The sequence below is a fragment of the Orycteropus afer genome, unplaced genomic scaffold (genome assembly GCF_000298275.1).
Source record: "Orycteropus afer afer isolate SDZICR_OR568_19922 unplaced genomic scaffold, OryAfe1.0 scaffold00142, whole genome shotgun sequence".
In the NCBI taxonomy this organism is placed as follows: Eukaryota; Metazoa; Chordata; class Mammalia; order Tubulidentata; family Orycteropodidae; genus Orycteropus; species Orycteropus afer.
In genome coordinates, this window is record NW_006921729.1 from 2,827,495 (window position 1) to 2,845,686 (window position 18,192).

General features: G+C 50.4%; 1 protein-coding gene across 1 annotated transcript; it reads right to left on the reverse strand.

Moving 5' to 3' along the window:
- Nucleotides 1-542: 542 nt before the first annotated feature.
- PLCD1 (phospholipase C delta 1) lies at nucleotides 543-18,102 on the reverse strand. Its single transcript, XM_007945696.2, has 15 exons — nucleotides 18,006-18,102; nucleotides 14,074-14,238; nucleotides 9,546-9,774; nucleotides 4,355-4,484; nucleotides 4,026-4,257; nucleotides 3,234-3,435; nucleotides 3,012-3,156; nucleotides 2,791-2,940; nucleotides 2,537-2,695; nucleotides 2,161-2,320; nucleotides 1,861-1,977; nucleotides 1,258-1,436; nucleotides 1,032-1,164; nucleotides 807-956; nucleotides 543-643 (listed from the first exon to the last, which is right to left on the reverse strand). Exons 1-15 carry the CDS (start codon nucleotides 18,100-18,102, stop codon nucleotides 543-545), a joined length of 2,349 nt encoding a protein of 782 aa, XP_007943887.1.
- Between the last annotated feature and the right edge of the window lie 90 nt (nucleotides 18,103-18,192).

The window sequence follows — 18,192 nt, forward strand, 5'->3', positions numbered from 1 at the left end:
GAGGACTCTAAGGCTCAGGAGTGGGGGGTAGTCTGTGCCATCCCAGAGGACTAAATTCCATTCCATCCTCCATGAAGAGCTTTCTCCCTCCAGACCAAGGGGGCAGACAACCCCTTATCCCCACTCTGTGAGGAAGGTGAGGAAGGTGGGGAGTGAGGTGCTAGGGTCCAGTGCTCTGGGACACATGCACATACACACACCTCACAGGTAATACAGAAGGTCGCGGAGTCAGAGCCAACTCAATGGCAACTAACAACAAGCAGGTAAAGAAATCACAGGGCTTACTTAGTCTTACGATTTTTATAAAAATCCTTGACCCAGGGCTAGCCAGAGGCCAAAGGGTTGCAGTGTGTTCCTAATGGAATAAAGGACAGCTCCAGGGACTGGATCAGCTCCTAGGACCTCAGAGAGGAAGCAGCATGGGCAGTGTTTGAGCTGAAGGCAGTATGGAGGCCTCTAACTCTAAGCAAGAGGTTGAGAGTGGCCATACCAGCCCTGCCCCCAGAGGTGGACAGAGGCCTAGCCTGCTCAGGGCAACCCCACTAGACTCCTCGAGCCCAGTCTTGGAGGAAAACCTTCACAAAGAGCGTGGCTGATGGATGCTGGTCTCCATTCTTGGATAAGAGGTGGATGTGGCGGTATCCTGGTAGGCGGATGGGCAGGAAGGTAGACAGCAGCAAGGAATATACAGAGAGAGTTTGGGTCACTCAGAAAGATGCTCCAAGGTACAGCCAGCCCCAGCCCAGGAGATGTCAGGCTTTGCCCTCCCCAACCCTGGCCACCACCTCCCCTTGACAAATACTCACCCTGCTTGAGGCTGCTCAAGGGGATGGTGCTCTGTCCAATGAAGTCGTTCTTGGAGGAAGCATCGTAATCCTCCACCACAAAGCGGATGAGGGCAAGCTCAGACACAACCACCTCAAACTCAAATTCCGTGTCCCACTTGGGGTTGAAACCTAGGGGTACAGCACCATATCAACAGCATAGACACCGGCTCCAATGGCTGAGCCCAACCCAGACCTAACACATACCATTATTGGTGACTACAGCAGTCTGGCGGCTGGCCATGTCCCGGGCCACACCGTGGATCTCCACTGTCACTTTGGGGTCCACAATTGAATTCTTATTCTTGTTGACTTTTGGAAGCTGTTGCCCCGAGATGACCTGAGGAAAAGCAGGGGACAGTTAAGGGCTCAGGAATGGCAGTGAGCATGAAGAGAAGCCCCTGGGCACTGCCCCTCCTGTGTCCCTTCATACTCTGACATTGAGCCGCTTCTGAGTCCACCAGGGCCCCTGAGTCAGCACACATGGGTTGAAAGTGGAGTTGGGGTCTCGCAGGAAGGCAGGCTTCAGCACGTACCCACAGGCCCCATTGTCCTGGAAGCGGCCCTGGTACACATCCATTTCTAGCCCAGGTGTCTGGAAGTTCAGAGCCACTACAGGCAGGAAGGGCAGTCACATGCTGTAGCTGGGCCTTGAGGGCCCTTCAGCCCAGCCCACTTGGTACACTGAGGTTGAGGGTCACATGGGGAGTCAGAAGCAAAGTCTACTCCAATGCTTACTGCTCTCCTGCCACCCCAACTGACCCATTACATGAATCACACATCCTATTTCTGATGTGAGTGAGAATTCAAAGGACTGCTATGTCAATAGTAGAATTTTAGACACTATGACTTGCTGTTGGGGGGATATATCCAAACTGAAGTACCCAAAATACCAGATCCTGAGCCCACAGGTCCCTACACCCAGCCCTGCTTGGGACCCCAGACCTCCCACTGCATGGCCTCTAAGGCTCTAGGCCCCTGGTGCTGAGAACCAGAACCCACATCCAGGCCTCCTCCAGCCCCAGGCAGCTCCTACCGATCTGGCAGCCTGCGTTCCACATCTCTACAGGGCTGTAGTTGGAAGAGTCTGTTCTCCAGCCAGCGGGGTAAATCCTGCTCAGGTGCCCCACATTGTGGAGGACAAAGCTGTTTCCTGAGGGGTGTATTAGTCAGTCAGAACTGGAGGCCTCCTAGTAAGACCCAAGCCTCTCCCCACCAGTTCTGTCTAGCAACAGAGCAGGGAGTGCCAACTCTAGGCGACATCTTAAGGGGTGGTGAGCCAGCCCAGATGGCCAGACAGATGGTCAGCAACTTTGGAGTACAAGCAGAGGCTCACCTGCTTCTTGGAGTAGTCGGAGGGCACGGTTCTCAGAGAAGGATGCCATCTCGTAGAAGGCCTGCCCAGGAGTGCCAGGCCTGGAGAAACCCTCAAAGTGGACACTCTTGCAGTAAATGACCATGTTGGAGAGTTCCATCGCTAGCCTGAGTTTGTCCTCCTGAGGGCCATGGGGAGGCCCAGATTAGATTCAGAAGTTGGAACAGAGTGGGCACTGAGAGTGCCAGAAACCCAGAGACAGAGAGACAGAGAGAAGGGGGCAGATGGTCTGAGTGGCAGCCACAGAGAACTGAGACAAGGCAGATATCCCACTAGGTGATGGTGGATGATGGGGAAGGGCCCCAGGGCTGCCCACCCCAACAGCTCCCCCTCAGACCCTGGGTTTGTGCTGCACGTGGCTCCTCACTGCCTCGTCTTCCATCTCCGCAGCCTCATCCTCATCTGACACCACAGTGGCCTCAGAACTGCCTTCCCCTTCAGGGGGCCGGAGTCCCCCAAGCTTCTTTCCCTTCAGCAGGATCTTTCCCTTCAGTTGCTAATAAGGATGGAGGGGCAGCTGATCAAGACCCACCTGGCCTCCCAGCCAGTCCTGTGCCCTCTCCTCCAGGTGCCAATATGTCTACCACATACTTCTGGGGAGGGCAGACTGGTGGTGACCCCATCTAGCTGCTGGTCCAACAGCATGGTGCCCAGGATGGTCCTCAAGTGTCGTGCCATCACCCGCTGCTGCTCCAGGCTGCAGTGGTTCTCCAGGGACAGGATGACGGGGTAGGGAGATGCCTAGGGGCCAGAAGATTTTAGAAGGGGGTGGACACCCCCAGCATTCTTCACACCCCCAGAGGTGCACCCACCTTGAAGGCGTAGTCCCGGATGGCCCTGAGCACGTCGCAGAAGAGGATTTTGGAGGTGAAGGTGTAGCCGTGGTAAATGATTGGCTCCTGGTTGGGCCCATCCCAGCAGTCGAGCTCCAGGCAGCGGCAACCTTTGCACAGCGCCCTGTGGGCAAAGAAAGCGGCTAGGACCCTCCGGCCCCGCCCCGCTCCCTCCCCGCCCCGCCCCACCCCGGCCCCCACCGGATGTAGGCTTCGGTACTGCTGGGTCCAGTGAGCTGATCCTCCAGCAGGTAAGTGTTGTGTGAGGAGGACACGAAGTAGTGGCTGAGCGGCTGGCTCATGTCCAGGTAGACCCGTCGGTGCGCCAGGTTGAAGGCGCTGCCGTCCGCCGACAGAAGGTACATGAGGAAGCCATCCTTGGTCATCTGCCGCCGTGCCTTGGCTGGGAGGGAGGAGGACGCCCCACTTGAGCCTTCAGCCCGCCTCCCGCCGGTTCTGCTGAGCTGGTCCTCGACATCCCGTGGAAATGGGGTAAGTGTGAGTGTCCAACCTGACCGTGATTACCCCAGAGCAAGGCCCTGTCTCCTCCACCTGTCCCCACACTGTAAGGCCCCTAAGGGCAGGGTCTTATCTCCTCTCTGTCCGCTCTTCTGCCCCCCAGAGCAGGGCCCTATGTCCCCTGCTTTGTCATCTCCCAAAGATGGACCCAAGCTGGACACAAAAAAGGAAGCAGGAAAATGTTTGCTTTTCCAGCCACCTCTCTCTATTTCTTAGGGTGGGATGGGTGGGGAGAGGCAGGCCTCAAAATGCCTGGAGGAGGAACCAGGATGCCCAGTGAGGTGGTAATGATGCTGGGAGCCCTGTCTCCTGTCTGTCTGCTTTAATGGAGCAGGCAAATAGAGCCCAGTAGGTAAGAAGCTCTGGGGCTGTATGAAGTACCCCCTTCCCTCCACCCCCCTTCTCTTTGGCAGTATGTCCCTGGGTTCCCCAGGGCACCATGGACTGGCCCAAAGGCCCCAGCCAGGCCCTCACCAGTTTCACTGGGCTCATAGCGCTCGATGAGAGATAGGGCCAATGCAGGCCCTGCAGCCTCCTCCCGTTGCTGGTGCTGCAGGAATGTAACCAGCTGATCAACTGACAGGGTTTCCCCAGCACCCGCAGCCTCGGCAAAGATGCGGTCGATCTCCTCCCGCTGGGTCAGCATCTTGTAGAAGACCTCAATCTCGTCATTCTCTAGGGAGTCTGTCTGGGAGCGATCACATTCCTACACAGCCAGGACAGCCAAGTGGGCAGGGCTCAGTGTAGGCCTCTGGCCAGGACCAAGGACTCCACTGCCACCTGACCCTGACTTCCTGTCTCACCCTGAAGATCCTCCGTGCATAGCTGTCATCCACCTGAATGTTAAGTTCCTTCAGGAAGTTCTGCAGCTCCTTGAAGCTCATCTTGTTGTCCTTGTTTTTGTCAGCTTTTCGCAGGCAGGAGTGAATCCAGCTGGGCAAGGTAAGGAAAGAATGCAGGAGCCCTGGTACCCCTGTGACATCCCAGCCAGAGCCATAGTTCAAGCTCCCTCAAGCCCTGGGCCTAGCCCTGCCTAGGCTAAGGTTGCCTGTAGACACAGCTCCCTGCAGGCCTAGCTTATTGCACATCTACATTTCAGCAACAAGACCTGGTGGCCTCTTTGGAGGAACATGTTACATCCTATTAAGGAGTCTTTTTTCTATATGTTGGCATGGAGTCCTTTTCTTTTCTCACTGTGGGGCTCACTGTAGACAACACAGAAAATACAGAAAAAGTAATGAAACAAATCTCCCCACAGTCCAACCACCCAGGGTAACTACGTTAACATTTTAAGGTATATCTTTCTGGTTTTTAAGATACAATTTTTGGCCAACTTAACTAAAGTAGTTTGTTGTTGTCAGAAGCCATCAAGTCAGTTTCAACTCGTAGCAACCATGTGACAGGGTAGAACTGCCCCATAAGTTTTCTTGGCTGTAATCTTTATGGGAGCAGATCCCCAGCTCTTGCCTCCTGCAGAGTCACTGGGCTGTACTGAATTGCTGGGTGGGAGCCAATCAGTTAGCAGTTAGACTTTTCAGTTAGCAACCCAATGTTTACCTATTGTCCCCAGGCTTATTTTATAGAAAATAGCATATGTCAAGCTACAGAGGACATCACATGAAAAAGCAAAGCCTGGATCAAGTCATCATGATTTGGACATTTCAGCCTCTAGTTATCCCTCACCTTGTCATGCCTTAAGGAACCAGAGAAGGAGGGCTGTGGAGAGTACAGACCTCCATAGTACATTCCACAGACATCAGAGAACTAAGTATAGAACAAAGACAGGAGCATACACACACACACACACAAAGACAGTAGGTTTGTAGAAGAAATCAAAGGGAAACACCATAATCAATGCTATAAAAACTTTTTAAAGAAAATTCTGAGGATCCAGTAAAGAAAAAGTAGTCATTTATTTGACAGAGGGAAGCATTTGCAGCAGAGGCTTCTTGTTGTTATTATGTGCCATCGAGTTGGACCCAACTCATAGCAACCCCTCCTTGGGTTTCTGAGGTGGAAGTAGATTGCCCAACCTTCCTTCCAAGGAGTGGCTGGTGGGTTTGAACCTCCAGCCTTCTGGTTAGCAGTCAAGTGCCTTAGGCACAATGCTACCAGAGCTCCTGCAGCAAAGGCTTAGAAGATTTAATTAATTAAAAAGTAAACAGTATGAGAGCTTATAACTAAATGAGCAAAAGACCCAATCTGTCCCTTTCCAAACATTCCCAGTAATCAAATATGTTAAAAATTTGAAAATGAGATGCAATTTCTTAAACTAGAAAGTTAGCAGTTTCAAAATATAATACCCAGTGCAAGTAAGGTTGAGGTGAAATGAACATTCTCATCCATTGCTTGGGGAAGGTAAATTGGTACAATCTTTAGGAAAATGATTTAAGGATAGCTAAAGCTTTAAACTGTTAATATCTCCTGATTTAGGAATTCTACTTCCAGCAGTCTGTTGATAAGCAAATACTCCCTGAATACCAGAAAGTGTTATGCACAGAGATGTTCTTTGCAGTGTTATTTGTTGTTTCACTCTTGAACAACTAAAGATAACTTAAATGTTCAACACTAAAGGAATAAATCACTGATCTACGGTTCTTCCACTCAGTGGATTAAAATGGGAATATTCCAGATTGACCTACAGAGTGAACAATCTCTATCAAAATCCCCACTGGCTGTATGTAGAAATTGACAAGCTGATCCTAAAATTTATGTGGAAATTTAAGGGACCCAGAATAGCCAAATAATCATGAAAAAGAACAGATATGGAGAGCTCACCCTTCTTGATTTCAAAACTTACTACAAAGCTACAATAATCAAGACTGTGGTACTGGCATAAGGACAGACACAGATAAATGGACTAGAATAAACCCTCAGATTTATGATCAATTGATTTTTGACAAGGCTGCCAAGATAATTCAATGGGTCAAGAATGGTCTAAAGAAATGGTGCTGGGACAACTGGATATATACATGCAAAAGAGTGAACTGGACCCCTACTTCACACCATATGCAAAAATTAACCTAATATGGATCAGAGACTTAAATATAAGGACTAAAACTATAAACTCTTAGAATATAAGAGTAAATCTCATGACCTTGGGTTAAGCAAGGTTTTCTTAGACATGACACCAAAATCACAAGTAACCAAAGGAAAAGGAAAAGTGGACTTCATCAAAACTAAAAACTCTTGTGCTTCAAAGAATACCATCAAGAAAGTGAAGAGACAGCCCATAGACTGGGAGAAAATATTTGCAAATCATATATCTGATAAGGGACTTGTATCTAGAATATATAAATAACTTGTACAACTCAATAGTAAAAATAATTCAAAAATAAGCAAAGGATCTGAATAGATATATCTCCAAATAAGATAAACAAATGGCACATGAAAAGATGGTCAACACTGTTAGCCATCACAGAAATACAAATCAAAGCCACAGTAACCTACCACGTCATATCCACTACAATGGCCATAATCAAAACAACAGAAAAGAAGAAATGTTGATGAGGATGTGAAAACTTAGAATCCTCCTATACTGCTGGTGGAAATTTAAAATGATACAGCCACTTTGGAAAATAGTCTGGCAGATCCTCAAAAGATTAAACATAGGGTTACCATATGACAACAATACTACTCCTAGGAGTACCCAAGACCATGTATAGGGTTGGTAGACAATGTTTCTACAAGTATATTTGTATGATCTGTAAGAATTCCCAGATGTATAGTAGAGCTGACAAGGGGCAAGGTTGTAGTCACTTCTTGGCCACTGCCAGCTACCCAGAGGGAGTGAGTAGTTGAACCTATGGGCTCAGGACCATAGTTGCAGGGGACATCAAGCTCAGTTGGCATAACATACTACACAAAACATTGTTCCACCTCCTACTTTGGTGAGTAGCGACTGGGATCTTAAAAGCTTGCAAGCAGCCATTTGGATGCAACAATGGGTCTTTCCTCATCCAGAGCAAAGAAGAATGAAGAAAACCAAAGATTCATGGAAACAAATTAGTCCAAGAGACTGATATACCATGAGATCCGCAGCCTATATGACTATGAGACCAGAAGAACTAGATGGTGCCCAGCTACCACTGTCAGCTACTCAGAGGGGGATCTATGTAGGAGATCCTGGATAGAGAGGGAGAACAATGTAGAATAAAACTCAAAATCATTTGGGAAAAAAAAAGGGGGGGGAGGGGACCAGGTTTGCTGGTCTGATAGAGCCTGGTGGAACCACTGAGACTATGGCCTTTAGCTGCCCTTCAGGTCTGGAATTGAACCCACACCTGTGGCTTCCAGCCAAACATGAAACAGGCATATGAGCTGAACATTTACCTGAGGTAGATACACTCCTTGGAGAGATCAATCATGGGAGAACAGAAAGGCTGTCTATGTGCAGGGAGAGAGCTCAGGGGGCAGGAGTGCATGAAGGGATGGACGTAGGGAAGAGGTAACTATGGGGAGGAAGTGAGAGGGGAGCTCTTACATTGGGGTACATTGTAGTCAATGTCATGAGACAAAGTGTACATGAACTGCTGTAGGGAAAGTGAATTTGCTCTGTAAACTTTCAACCAAATCACAATAAAAAATAAAAATAAAAAATACTATTCCTAGGGATATACCCAAGATAATTAAAAACATACGTGCATACAGAAACTTCTATAAAAAAGTACATATTGTTGTTGTTATGTGCCGTCGAGTTGGACCTGACTCATAGCGACCCCTCCTTGGGTTTCCGAGATAGTATCACTATGGAAGTAGATTGCCCAACCTTCCTTCCAAGGAGTGGCTGGTGGGTTTGAACTGCCAGCCTTCTGGTTAGCAGTCAAGTGCCTTAGGCACATAACAACACTATAAGAGCCCCAAAGTAGAAACAACCCAAATGTCCTCAATGAATGGAAAATAACACAAAATGTGGCACATCCATACTTTGGAAAATTATTCATCAGCAAAAAGGAACAAAGTGCTAATTAATATATGCTGCAACTTCAATGAACTTTGAAAACTGCTACATGAAAGAAACCAGTCACGTAAGATTGTATGACTATATGACTCTATTTATAGGAAATGCCCAAAATGGGCAAATGTATGATAAAACAGATCAGTGGTTGCCCAGAGCTGGGGATTAGTCATTGGGTAGTACAAATGGTTAAACAAAGGGCTAGATATTCAAGTCTAGAGGTGCCTTGGAGGAAATGCCTGGCAATGTACTTCTGAAAAAATCAGCCATTGAAAACCCTGTGGGGCACAGTTCCACTCTGACATGTATGGGGTTGCCATGAGTCAGGATCAACTCCACAGCAACTGGTTAGTTAGGGCTGGAGAAGCTGGGGGAATACAGGGAGTGACTGCTAAAGGGTACAGGGTTTTTTGGGGGGAGTGATAGAAATGTTCTAAAGCTAATTTTGGTGATAGTTGCACAACTGTGTGAGTATACTAAAAGCCACTGGATTGTACACTTGAAATGGGTGAAGTGTGTAGTATACGAATTGTATCTCAGTAAAGCTGTTATAAAAAAAAAAAAGGAGTTGGAGCAGATTCTGCCCTATTCTGTGTATACCAGAAGGCTGATCACTTTGAACCATACACTAGTATGTTGTTGGGCACCTGGATTGTTCAGTGGACTTGTTTTTTAAGCCCACAGGCTTGTAGGCACACCAGCCCAGGGGGAATTTGATCACTCCCAGAAGAATGGCTTAGAATGGCCAAGGTACCCCCCCTAAAATTCCCACAGGGAAAAAGTGTAGCAACTCTAGGAAATAGGATTATAATGTCCAAGACCAGGTCCTCAGTGTTCCAAAACCACACTGGCTACAGAGGGAGGAGGAGGCATCAGGGGCTGCACTGCTCTCTGGCCCTTGGGTCCTTGGGTAGAGCAGACCAGAGAGAGCTCCAAGCACCTTCCCTGCTTCCCTTCCATACCCGAGGTACCCTGGGAACAACCATAGCCTGTGTCCTCAGACTGCGCCTAGCCTGGGGCCACCACTACAAGGATACTGCTGCAGCTTCTGCCTCTGGTCCATGGAACCCGAGTGGTGGATGATCTTCCGCAGACCCTGCACCCAGTGCTGGGCATCAGCTGGTGACGGGGCAATGAGGTCCAGTGTGTTACGCTGGTCCTTGAAGATGATAGAGAAGCAGCGGTCCGCGGGCACATCATGGGCGTACTTCTCCAGGCCCTCGGTGCGGTGCCCCTGCCGTATCTCCTGAATGTCCTCAATGGAGACTGTGAGCAGAGGCCGAGGGGAACAGAGAGAGCCGTGAGGCACAGAGCCAGGGCTGGAGCTTAGGCCCGGAGTCCAGGGATCCTGACAAGAGAGAACGGAAAGGGGCAGGAAGACAGACGAGGTGGGACATAAAGGAGAGTAAGACAGCCATAGCAGACAGAGTAGAAACTACAGGGAAAGACTCTGAGAGAGACTTGAGGTAGGAAGGGAACCTGGGACCACCAGGCCTGCTGTCCCAGTGACAGGAGGGAAGCAGGGGTCCTGGGAGAGGATTGGGGTAGGGCATAAGATGGAGAGAAGCCACCTGGAGCTTGGAGGCTGTGACTGAGAGGGGCCACCAGCTTTCCTGATCATCCTTGACTTTGGGCCTGCCCTCCCACACCTAGCCAGGAGAGCCTCCAGGGCCTTCTCCTGCCCATTCAGGACACTGGGGACACCCTCAGTTGGCCCTGGCCCTGGAGTCTGGGGGCAAAGAGTCAAAATGAGAGAGAAAAGTGCCTGTGTCTGTATGGGTCCTGACCTCAGGGAATACCTTGGCAGGGAGGCTGGAGGAAGGCTGTGCCCTTTAGGGTCCCAACTGGAGGGTATCCCTTGGGGATTTGAGAGATTATATCATTCTGCCCTTGGGAACCTGGAGGAGGGCCCTCCTGTCACAGCCCAGCCTTCAAAGCTTCAGGGAGAGGCAAGGCCCTGCCTACACCAGCACCTGCACCCCTAGTGTGCCTTCCCTGGGTTGGAGCCATCCTACCCCCAGGTTCATACTAGGCCTCCCAGCTGTAGTTATCCAGCTCTGCCCCACCTCCATCTTAAGCCAGTCTCATCTGTCCTGGGTCCCAGTCCAGCTCCGGCTGGAAGCCAGCCTGAACCTCCCTGTGCCCACTGCCCACTCTTACCCTTTGCCCTGAGTACTCAAGGGCCTCCTGGCCACTTTCAGGCCCCATGTGTGTGGCATGTGCCAAGCCTGGACAGCAGGCTTTAGGAAGAGGAATGTAAGATCCCTGGGCCTTCCTGGGGTACAAGGGATAATCCCTCCGCCCACAGCCTCCTGTGCTTCACTATGCCTCAGACCAGCCACGGCTGTAGCAGAACACAGGAGTGTTCACAGGCTGGGAGTGAACACAGGAAGCCTGAGACATGGAACCCTCTGGGTGACAGCACCCCTGTCCAGAGAGGAACTACAGATGCCTTCACTGCTGATAATACCATCTGGGAACTAGAAATGACAGATGGGGTGGGAGCCATGGTATGACTGGGGAAGATTTAGGCAGCAGGAAACAGAACCAGAGAGATTTAGGGTACTGCTCCACTCCTTCCTCACCAGGCCTCTCCTTTACTCTCCAGACTTTGGTTTGCCCAAAGGTAAAATTCAGTGAGGACAACTGAAACTTTGCTGCTTGCCCAGAGAAGAGGAGCAGCCACCATATATACTCAATACAGGCCTATCTCAGGCCTCCTGGAAAGAAGCCTTTTCAGGCCGCACTGGGCAAACTCCACACTCCTCACTTGAACACATCTAGCTCCCCAAACCTGGGCCTGCAGCCCCTGCTCTCAGGAGTGGGACCCTCAGCCTGCCATCATGCCCTTTCCTAAGACTGCACCTTTGCTCACACGGGTCTCCTGCTTGGAATGTTCTTCCTGCCCCTTTTGCTCATAGTTGTCCTAGTGTGAAGTTTTCTATCGCCAGCCCAAATGAGGGTTCCTGCAGGCAAGGGCTGGGTCTCCCATGCCTCTCTCTGCCCCCATGCCCATTCCCCACCAAGTGCCAGGCACACATTGGGGAGCTGTGCATATAATGGCTGGTGAGCGGCCTCCAGGGAATCCCCTGGACTCAGTCTAGTTCCCACCCTGCCCCCACCCACCGGCATCAGGGCTGGCCCACCAGCATCTAACAGGAAACCCCCTATCAAGGCAGGAGCTCTGTGAAGGAGCATATCAGGCGCCACATACAGAGCCAAGGTCTGGCGCTCATTGCTGTGCTATGTGGAGGTGGGCTGGGCTGCAGCAGATGCCGGCTCTGAGTGGTTTTCTGAGAGCACTTCAGGCCCCCATCCCCTCAGACCCTGCCCTGCCCTGCTCAGAAACCTTCCAGGACCACAGCCCCCTTGAACCTGCTCCTGTCCTGACTCACCTCCTGCCCCCATCATAGGCTACAAGCAAGCAGACCATATTTTCTCAGGTCTTTTTCCACAGAATATTGAGATCTACCATATGCTTCCTGGGTCAAATGCCACCTTTAGTGACTTCAGTAAACTGACCTTCTCCTTCTCTATGCTCCTTTCCCTCCTGGAATTTGTCACATAAGTCTGGTCTCATCACCCTACCCCACTGCCAACAGACCTGCTGGGGGCTGACCCTGACCCTACCTCTCCCCAACCAAGGGTGAGATGAAAGGAAAAAGGATTTCCATGGGTCTTGGTTTTAGTGAAAGGGGCTCTGGTGGTGCAGAGGTTAAAGCATTCAGCTGCTAATCATAGGTTGGGGTTTGAACCCACCAACTGCTCTGTGGGAGAAAGATAAGGCAGTCTACTTCCATAAAGATTTATAGCTTTGGAAACCCTATGGGGCAGTTCTACCCTGTCCTATAGGATTGCTATGTGTCAGAATCAACTCAACGGCAGTGGATTTTTGAGGGGCTTCAGTGGAAAGCAGTGGTTAAGCGCTCTGCTGCTAACTGAAAGATTGATAGTTTGAACCCACCAGCCACTCCACAGAGAAAGATGAGGCCGTCTGTTTCTGTAAAGATGTACAGCCTTGGAAACCCTATGGGGCAGTTCTACTCTGTCATATAGGGTCTCTGAGTCAGAATCTACTCAATGGCAGTGGGTTAGGTTGGGTTGGGTTGGGTTGGGGGGCTTCAGTGGGAATCCCTGCGTTGTACAAATAGTTAAGCACTTGCTGCTAACCAAAAGTTGGGTGGTTTGAACCTACCTACAGGTGCCTCGGAAGAAAGCTCTGGTGATCTGCTTTTGAAAGGTCCCAGCTGTGAAAACCCTATGAAGTGCAGTTCTATTCTGACACACGAGGGGTCACCATGAGTCAGAACTGACTTGACTGCAACTGGTTTGGCTTCAGTGAAACCTAGGCTGCAATGATTCTGTCTGCTGTAGCCACCAGCCACATTTTGCTACTTAAATATTCTTGTAAGTTGCCACTGCATCAATCCCCGACTCATGGTAACCCCTGTGTTACAGAACAGAACCTCTCCGTAGGGTTTTCTTGCTTGTAATCTTTACAAAAGCAAATCATCAGAGCCACTGGGGGTGGGTTAGAACCGCCAACCTTTAAGTTAGCAGCCAATCACAAACCACTTGTGCCACCCAGGCTGCTTTTAAATAGAAATTAGTTAAAATTAAATAAAATTTAAAATTCACTTTTTCAGTCACACTATCCACATTCCAAGTACTCAGTGACCACAGGCTACCATATTGGACAGCACAGATGAAGAATATTTCCATCGTCACAGCAAGTTCTCTTGGACAGCTTTAGTTTAAAATGTTCCTGCCAAGTAAAGGTGCAGAGCTATGGCAGGGGGACACCTCATTTTACTAGTAATTCTTGCTTTAAAGGGCAGAAATCAACAGACTTTCCACCCAAAGGCCTTGTAGGAGGTAGTTTCCATTTGTAGGCCTGAACCCTTAGAAGTTTCCAGAAAGCCCTGAGACTCACACCCTCAAGGATTAACTCCACAACCATGGGCTGTTTTTGTGTGTCCCAGTCCTACTCCATCCCCAGGAGTCCTCCTTTGGCCCCAGTCCCAGGGAGGAGCTGTTTTATACAGACCCAGCCCACACCCTGGCCAGGGATATCCGGAAGTGCCTTATCTGCCCCTGGACTTTGGGCCTAGCTTTTGGCTGTACCACACCTGGATTCCTAGTCTGCTGACAACCACCTGAGTGGATACTTACAAGTTCAGGCAACATTGCCCAGGTCCCTCCCTATTGTAAACCTTGCCTTTCCCATCTCTGGTCATGGGTCTATATCCCTAGCCCCATGAGGCTTTCACATCTCTATCTGGGTCCTCATTCCATGACTGCCCTTTCCAGCTCAGACCAGGCCTCAGCTTCCCTATGGTGGTTTAACTGGGTCCTCTCCCCAACCCCAGCTAGCCTGTTTCCCCATTTCTAGTCCTGGTTACATGACTGACCACCCCCCAACCAGGCTAGGCCTCACTTTCCCCTTCTGTAATCTTGTTTTATGATTGACTATCACTCCCACTCCACCCTAGGCAGCCTCAGTTCCCCCATCCAAGGCACAGGTTCCACACACTGCCCCCTACCCAGCACCCCCCGGGCACTCACACAGTTGAGACTCTGGGGTCCGCATGACTTTGCGAGACTCCTGCCAGATGGTCTTGCAGTCTTCCTGCAACTTGTAGAAGCGCTCTCTCCGCCATGAGCTGGACTTCACCTTCAGGAGCTGGCTGCCCTTCAGCAGTGCCCGTAGATCCTCGTCATTCTGCAGGCCTAGTGGGACAGAGCAGGCAGAATGCCACTTCTACCAGTGTCCCTGCTGCCACAGGCCCCATGCTTGCCACACCCACCTCCAGAACCTCTGGTGCTGGGGCCTGCCTTCTCCAGGAAGCTATCTCTGATTGCCAGTTGAGGTGACCATGGTAAATCTCAGAACACCTGTCCACCCAAGGTCACACTTTACACTCTGTGACCTGCTACCCACAGCTGAATGGACAAAGGGAGGGCAACTAATCAAAGAGCAGCTGGTTCCTAGGGGACAAGCCACCTAGAACATGGCCTGGCTCTGAAAGATGAAGTAGATGCCTCCTAGTCACATTGAGGAGTCAGAGTGAAAGGACCAAAACACGAGGCAGAGTAGGAGAGAAACGGTCAAACAGCAAAGAACCAGACCCCAGAACATCATAGAACTCAACAACTTCCCAACCCCAGCGACTCTGGAATCACAAGTCCCATTCCTGACCAGTTTTGTGGCCTTACCAAATGACTTCAGGTTGCTCTGTGTTCCTGTCTATAAAATGGGGATGTTGTTGTTGTTGTTATGTGCCATCGAGTTGGACCTGACTCATAGCGACCCCTCCTTGGGTTTCTGAGGCAGTATCACTACGGAAGTAGATTGCCCAACCTTCCTTCCGAGGAGTGGCTGGTGGGTTTGAACCGCCAGCCTTCTGGTTAGCTGTCAAGTGTCTTAGGCACTAAGCTACCAGAGATAATAATAGGGAAGTTCTGAGGTGAAATGAGATGCTGCATTGATCTCAGGAGGGTACGGGGCACTGAGTAATGGGAGCTCTAGTTCTTGGTGTCAATACTGTGGTTGCTGTGGGACCCTTGAATGCATTCCTGCCACCTTCACCTCTGCTGCCCCCATTCCTGCAGCCCCTACCCCTGACTTGAGCCTGCCTTCATGACCTTCTGATCCTTGCCTCCAGAAATGATAGATGAGCCCAGTGCAGCCTGTGTCTGGCCTGCTGGGATGCCCCTGCCCCTCCCTGCCCTACCCCCATGTCTGTGTGTCCTGGTCCAGGACCCCTCAGGATACAGCATTCTTAAGGCACAGTGCAGCCATTTCAGAAGCTAAGGCAAGGCATCGACCAGAGGCCCACAGGGAGGACCAGAACCCTGGCTGCTTGGTTACTCCCCCACCTCCACCCAGCTCTTGCTGCTCTCAGACACCCCTGCTGGTCTGAGGCATGACTTCCAAAGGTATGATGCCATTTGTCCTATTAGGCTCAAAGTGGAGATGCCAAAGGGGCATCTGCCTGGCTCCCCAGAAGCCATCTCCCCCAAGCAGACCCTGTACTAAGTGTGGTCCAACAGACTTGAGAAAAGAGAGACTGACCACCTTAATGACCTATTTATATAAAATAAAGATAGATAATGACAGAGATACATATACATGCCACCCTAGCCACATGTTGTCTTGCAGCCACCTCTGTTCGGAACCAAAGGGCCATCTTACTTCTGTACCTAAAACTGTGTGGCTCTTCAGCAGTCTTTGTCCTGCTGCGCCAGTAAAGTGAGTGGTGGCATCAAGGACCCTCTGTCTAGGCCTTTGTGGAAAACATTCAGAAAGCCCTAAACTTTTATTTTCTGAGTCCAGAACTCCAAACTCTGACAGCCTCTCCCACTTTATCTGTGCCCCAACCACCCTGCTCCATATACCCACAAGGCCTACAGAACCTTCTGGGCCAATTATCTCAACCATCCACACCCTCCGCAGCCCTCTCCAATCTCCTGCATCCAGTGGGGACAGAGCTAAGCACTAACACTCAACTCCCTATGGTTTTAGGTAACTCCCCTACCTCTCTGTGGCACTATTTTCCCATCAGCACTGAGGTAAGAACAGTTTCTGGTAAGAAGTCTCTAGGCCTCTTAAGAGGTAACAGTCTAATGCAACATTACCCTACCTTTGTCTCAGGGCTACCACCCCCTCCCAGAAGACTCTTCTGCCTTAGTGAGAACAGTTCCCATTCAATCCAAGGGGGTTCGTACAGGATGGCCTTTACTTTGGCTATGTCTGTGGGGCCCAAAATGGAGGAGGGGGCCCTGGAGGTTCTAGGCTGCTATAGGAGAGGGCCACCTCCAGCCACTTCTGGGGAAATCCACTGTCCTTTCTGAGGCTGAAGTACAACTGGGCAAGATGTCTCTGCCTACACCTCACCACCCAAGCTGGGCATACATCAGGGCAAGCCACTGCAAACAAAGCAGATGGGAATGGAGGAGTCGGGAAGTAGGAAGAGGAGCCCCACCCTCAGTCCTGGAAAACACCATGAGGAGATAACATGTCCATCCTGTCCTGGAGCCAGGCTGTGGGCCTGTCTGCAGTCAGTTAGAAATAAATCCCCTGGCTACCAACATAGTTTCTGGACCACGAACTTGAGCCTCAGAGTGGGTCTTGATAATTCAAGAATAGTAATAACTACTGTCCTTAGGGTCACTGGGGAACCTGGGTGGGCACCTCCATCTCTGAGTCTTAGTTGGGATTCTTTTGTTTCTGAGGCCTCTGGGTTGCCTGCCCTATCACCTTTGCTCGCTTAGCACCCAGAACATATGGGGACATGCCTCACCAAATCCCATTCACTCAGCCATAGAGTACCTTCCCCTTTCGGGGGTGGTAGTGAGAGCCCTCTAAGCTCGGGGGCACCTGGGATGATGGTGCAACCAAGCCAGTCTGTCCAGGCTAGGTGCACACAGTGAAGTGGCCATGTCAAGGCATGCAGAGGGTTCTGTGGATACTAATAGGAGGCTCAGCAGGTGCCAGGAGTCCTGCTATATATCTAGAGTGATGTATAATGGAGGCATATTGGGGCCTAGAGCCCACAACAATACACAGCTACATGGTTATATAGTCACACAGATACACACACACCACACTATAATTAGTCACCACCACACATACCCACATACAGTGCCAGAACATCACCATAATAATATAATAGTAGCCGCCATAATAAAATAGTTAATACTTGTATGAGATAATGTTCTTAGTACATGTATTTACTTCTCCCAACAGCTCTATGAGGAAGGCACTATCATCATTCCCATTTTACAGATGAGGAAATTGAGGCTCAAGGAAGTTATATGGTAGAGTCAGGACTCACAAACAGGGCCAGTCCTGTGAAACATCACCTTATGCAACCACCTTCCCACATGGCCACAGAGAGTCACACCATCAGACAACCCACATAATGCACACACATACACACCGTAACACAGACTGATACACTGTCACACGAGATCACACTGGGTTACACACAGAAATCCACAATGCCACCCACTGGGTTACACAGCATTACACACCATCATTGTTGTACAGCTGCCTACAGTATCATACAGAGTGACAGAATCACTCAGTCACCACTGAGTGTAGGTGTACACCTGAGTAGGTGCACTGTCACCCTTGTCACATATAGGCACACACAGCTCATCCACTGGATTACAAAGCCATAGCAGTTACACATCAGGCCACATATCCGTGGTGCCTCAGAAATTTATAAACAAGAGGGATCAAGGGTGGCAAGGAGGGGGACTTTGGAGAGGCTGGGGGAGATCTTAAGGGGTAATTAATCTCCCCAGTACTCACTCTCATGTGCCACCACACCAAACACTGCCTATAGAGTGTCACACACTCACCGAAATGCTAAACAAGCCCAATCAAAGACTAGAGCAAGTGGTCCCCTTGCTCTGCGACATATAGTCTGTGTCCTGCCCCAGCTGTCTTCCCACTTCCCCCAGCTCTCGATGCCTTCTGCGCCCCTTACCCAATCTCTGCTCATTGACTGCTGCCACCTTGAGGCTCTGTTCCTGCAGGTAGAGCTCCCTGGAGCGGCTCGGGCTCCGGAACCCGAAGCACTGCATAGCTGCTCCTCAGTGTCCTGGCCGCCGGCCGAGCTTAGCCCAGGACAGGACAGCAGCCAGGGGACGGAATCACTGCGCTGGAGGCGGGGG